The 5,415-nt window shown below is 41.1% G+C and overlaps 1 protein-coding gene across 1 annotated transcript in view; it reads left to right on the top strand.

Moving 5' to 3' along the window:
- The window catches only part of LOC103601052 (gamma-tubulin complex component 3-like), a gene marked incomplete at its 5' end in the record, with an annotated part of 13,290 nt that overhangs the window by 5,790 nt on the left and 2,085 nt on the right, over window positions 1-5,415 (top strand). The window contains one exon of the mRNA XM_008585432.1: window positions 3,129-3,245. Coding sequence (XP_008583654.1) covers window positions 3,129-3,245 — 117 coding nt within the window. The remainder of the gene's footprint in view (window positions 1-3,128; window positions 3,246-5,415) is intronic.

Raw genomic sequence — 5,415 nt, 5'->3', positions numbered from 1 at the left:
ATGGAAGGTAAAATACTAAGCTTTCAGAAGGTAGTGTGAAGTAGATCCTCACGACCTTGAGGTAAGGAGGCTAATCTTAAATTGGGCATAAAAAGTATTAATTATCAGGGATAGTAAAGATTAATTTTTGTGTTATAATTAGTAATTTCTATTTATCAGAGACACGTTTCATGTTGAACGACATGAGAAAGCAAGCCACAACATGAAGAAGTTATTTACATCCACTTAAGCGAGAGCTCATCCAGGATGTACAGAGCTCCCACAGATCAGTGAGATAAGATAAACCCATTAAAAATGTGCCTTAAACTTACGAAAGGACACCCTCATTAATCATCAAGTAAATAAAGGTTAAATCCCCACTGATACACATTACATCCTCAACAGAACGACTAAAACTTTAAAGACAGTAGTAAGTGTTGTGAGGGTATGAAAGAGTGAAAACTGTTGAGCGCTGCGGACAGAGGGTGAATTGTACCGTCCTCTGGAGTACTGTCAGGTAGTGAGTGATGCTGAGTTTAGGAGCGCTGTTGCCCGCGGGAGAAGGGGTGCCTGGAAGAGGTCCCAGGAGCGTCTTCTCGATTGCTAGGAACGTTCTTGTTCTCCCTCTGTGGTGGTGACATGGTTTTATTCATTTTGTGATAATTTATCATGCTGTTCATTTATGATTTATGTACATTTTATATGTGTTATACTACAATAAAATAGTGTATTTAAAAATTTGTTTAAAAAAATAAGACAAAAGTTGGTAGGGGAAGAAGTGATGGGAAGATACTGCTTAAAGTTTGTAAATCAACTAAAACAGCTTTAAATATGTTAGAGATGTTAGAGATATAAATATGAAAATAATGTCTTCTAAAATCAGATGGCAAAAGGAAGGAAGAAGGAGAGTGATTATGATTGCCGAAGTTAGAATGTTCATGCCATTCAAAGAAATGGATGATGAAGGTGATGTGTTTTATGGAGGTACCAGGTATAAAGGTAGCCACCAGAACAAAATACAAACCTTCCAGGTTATCAGAAGAAACACAGACCACATAGTAAAAGATTACTGCACTCGAGGAAACTAGAAAGCATATCATAAATATGAAGACAGAACTAAGAGAAGACATGTGCATCATACCAATAAAGGTAACTATAAACCCGTCTGATAACAGGACTTCTGGTAAAGGGTAATGTCTGGTTGGCACCCCTTAGGTGGGTGGACTAGATTGCTTGTAGCTGAGGTGGCTTGTTAGAGGGGTGAGGAGGTCATTGTCCGGCTGTCCTGCTAGTTTGGAAGTTCTGGTATAAAAGAGACTCTTAAAACAAAGATGTTGAAAGTTTGAAAAGAGTGGATCAAGCATCCAAAGCAAATGAAATTCTCAAAGGAAAACAGGTTGTGGTCAGGGCACAAAACGGTAAACTAGATGAGAAGGGTGCCCTGTAATGACAGAAAGTGCAAGTCAGTGAAGGTAGAAACCAGCACAGGCTGTCGACAGGTACCGAGTCACATGGCGTCCCACACATTAAAAGACAGCTGGAAAATACAAGGAGAAATGGTTCAAAATGCGCTAATGTTAGAAGTGTGATTCCGTCTCTGCCTGATCTGAGCGATTGAATGCACACAGATGAGGATGTGATTGTGAAAGTCTGTAACCCTCGACGCTCACGTTCGCAAACTGGGGAGCAGCACAGTAAATGAACATTCCACTGAGAAACTGGAGAAGCAGTAACAAAATATAAACCTGAAGAAAGCCAAAGGACATGATTAGTAGAGAAGTGAGCAAAAATTAATGAATTAGGAAACAGAAGAAAAGCTTAGAAAGCCCAAGAGCTAGTCCTTTTTGGGGGGCCGAGGGATGGTGGGATGTAATACGAGCTATTAACTAATCTATTAGGCAGGCGGGAGAGAGCACACATGTACGAGATAAGTGAGAAAAACCTACTGTGTGCTCAGCTCTGTGGAAATAATTCTGCATATGTCGAGGAATCCAATGATGTTCTGTAGCTTTCCAAAACTGACCCCAGAAGAGAGTGCAAATTCTGAACAGAATGACTATTAAGGAAGGAGTGTGGTTACTGAAGAGCTCTGCTGCCTGAGAGTGCCCGTCGGTTGTGCTCAGAAAGTGTCCTCAGCCTGTCATCAGTGGTCAGCTCTAGGGCTCTGATTTATTCCAAGTCATAGGAAAGGACAGTTTCTGAATTCTCTTAGGAGTCATGAGGCTGTTATCAAAACTCGAATAACAAATCTGGGTTATAAATATTAATGCTCTAGGGCTCTGATTTATTCCAAGTCATAGGAAAGGACAGTTTCTGAATTCCCTTAGGAGTCATGAGGCTGTTATCAAAACTCGAATAACAAATCTGGGTTATAAATATTAATGGAAAAATCTTATATAAAATATGAGTGAAAAATAACTAGTAAACTTTAAAAAAATAATTTACCAAGACCAGGGTTTATTTCCGGAATGCAAAGGTTCAGGAGATTTAGTAATGTAATTCACCATGTTAATTGATAAACAGAAAAGAATTCAGTGATAATTCCTATGTATCCTGGCTGAAAGGCATTTAGTCAAATTCACCATTGATTGAAAACTGTCTTAGGAAAATAGAACTAGAGGGATATATCTCCAGTACAAGAAAGTACGGTGTGCTCAGGGAAGAAGTAAGCAGCATTCCCATGGAAGTCAAGATAGAGTGCAAGGTACGAGGGGTGTCAGTACCTTGTCTGGTTCCACTTGTATGTATGCTGTCCAGATAAAAGGTGTCTACAGAATGATGGAGAGATATAAGGCTATTTATTACAGCATTGTTTGTATCAGCAAAAGACTGGTTAGCTTGTGATAAATTATGTAAATTGTTACGTGTTATACAGTGCAGTACTGTTGTTACTAAAAACAATGAGGCAGTCCTCTGTGTGGGCAGTGTATTCACATGAAATATTTCCAAGATACATTAATTGAAAAAAGTAAGCTAGAAAGCAATTTGTCATCAGAAAATTATACAGGATTTTAACAGTACAGAAGGGCATGAAAAAATACATCTCCCCACTCCTAACATATCCATTCTCAGTCCCTCCCTACAACAGTTTTTCCATCAGGATTTTAATTAAATTTAGTTTTAATTAAATTTGGCTTTTGGTTCTTTAGGGCCAGTGGGGAGTGACGGCAGCAGAGGAAGAGGAGGAGAACGAGAGGATTCAAGAGTTTCAAGAGTCTATACCAAAAATGTGTTCGCAGTTGCGAATATTGACACATTTCTACCAGGTGTGTGTGTGAGTACAACATTGTTATCCAAGCCACTTTCCCATTCCCTGTAACTCACGGTTTGCTGTCAAAATGATTACAGATGGATTGGTTCAGTCAGTTGGGCACTTGTTTGTGTGGGTGTGAATAGTACCCGTGGTCGTTCCTACCCTGGCCACATGGCGGAATCCCCCAGGAAGCCCGGGTCCCTCCTGGGAGATCCAGGTCTATACATGTGGGCCCCACAGCAGTGCAGGTGTGCAGCCAAGATGAGCACTGCAACTGCTGGTTGGTTCCACTGTTCATGGGGTGGGCAGGAGTGCTGGGGGCCTGCGGGCGTCTCTGCAGCTCCTCATGTTGACCTCATTGTGACCTCAAGGTGGGGCAGCACCCTGCTGCAGATGCTCACCCTGGGTAGAAAGGGGTCCAGCCAGCCAGCCTACAGCACGAGCTGGTCGCAGGTGGCTGTAAAAGGCCCTTTTACAAGTGATCTTACCTCTGACTTTGGCCTAATTTTGCATTTTTGTCGCAAGCAAGTTTCATAAGTGGTGGTAATGCCTGGTTTATGCTCAATGCAAAAATATCCTTATTGCATAGGTATTTTGGTATGAAATACCTTCTTGACCCCATGTTGTATGTATAGTATTGTATTAGTCCATTTGTGCTGCTTATAACAGAGTACCCAAAACTGGATAGTCTATAGAGGAATAGAATTTATTTTTTAGAGTTATGGAGGCTGGGAAGTCCATGGCTCAGGGGGTGCATGTGGTGAGGGCTTTCTTCTGGGTGGGATCTTGCTACGTGGTCCTGTAGTGACCAGGATGTCATATGTCGAGAGAATGGGAAGAGTTCTCTCATGTGCTCATTATAAAGCCACCAGTCCCCAGCCGTGATAACTCATTACTCTATGAATGGATCAATCTATTCACGACAACACAGTTCTCATGATTCAGTCGCCTCTCGAAGGTCCCACCTTTCAATTATTGTAATTGGATTTCCCACCCTCTTCACACTGGTATAGTGGGATCTAGTTTCCAATACATGAGCTTCTGGGGACACATTTGACCCATAGCAAGTATGTATTCATATTTCTTAAAAATAGGGATACACGGTTAGTTCTTCACTACTATCTACAATAAGATAGTTGTACGGCTATAAAGGAGTAACGTGTAATTTAAAAAATTTGTCCATGTGCTCATTTCTGAGAGAATGATGATCTTGTTTATGGTTACACATTTCTCTGATGGAGTTAATACATTTTTAAAAAGTAATCTTAATCAGTATAATCCTAGTTTTACTAAAATTACAGACTTCTTTGTAAATCATTACCATTCAAATTTCGTTTTCTTAATGGCAAGAGTCCTTTTCTGTTCTTTGTAGCAGTGCTTAAAACAGAAGCATGTTGACAGCTACTTGTCATTTACTGCATACGAATGAACATTCAGAGTCCCAAATCTTGGAAAGTAACATTCCTTAGATTTTCTTGTAGTCAGTGTCACAAATCATTATATTTCAATCTCATGACTTAATAGGAAGCCACTATTTATATTTTTGGCTGTATAATTCCTTAGGAGGTTCTTTCACCTAGAAAGAGTAATATTCTCACACACATGTTACAGTACATGCCTGCTGAAAGGTAAAATCCTTTATGTGGTATATATGGGCCTACACATGTACCACCTCTCCGGGTGTTCCCCCAGCATCTACCTGTGACTCTGGCATTCATTTTTCTGAACAGAAGCAAAAAAAGGGAAAATGATAGCTGGTGAGGAGTTTGGAAAGGATTGATGAGGATATGGTGCTTCTGTGACTTTTCTCTGTATGAGAACTTTTCTACAGCAGCTGGAAAATACATAGGTGACAGCAGTTACCGTGAACAGGTCAATGTCTGCTGGCAGTGAAGTGGGCTGTGGAACTTGGCAGGGATGGAGTTTATACTTAGTGAGTGACTTTCAACCCTAGGTGGAAGCAGTCACTTTGTCATGGTAATGTCTGAGTAAACTTCTGTCCTATCTCATCTTCACAAAGGTCCCTTGATAGTGAGGTGACATGGGGGCACGGTCCACCCCGTCAGGAAGGTGGCTGTGGCCTGACATTCACCGTGGCTCTGGAGCCCCGAGGTCACGGTGGACAGCGTGGATCCATTCTCTGTGTTCTCAGTTTGTCCTCCAGCAGGGCTTCATGACTACAT

The sequence above is a fragment of the Galeopterus variegatus genome, unplaced genomic scaffold (genome assembly GCF_000696425.1).
Source record: "Galeopterus variegatus unplaced genomic scaffold, G_variegatus-3.0.2 Scaffold3567, whole genome shotgun sequence".
NCBI lineage: Eukaryota > Metazoa > Chordata > Mammalia > Dermoptera > Cynocephalidae > Galeopterus > Galeopterus variegatus.
Note: the sequence above shows the minus strand (reverse complement) of the source record. Positions and strands in the feature narration are given on the sequence as shown.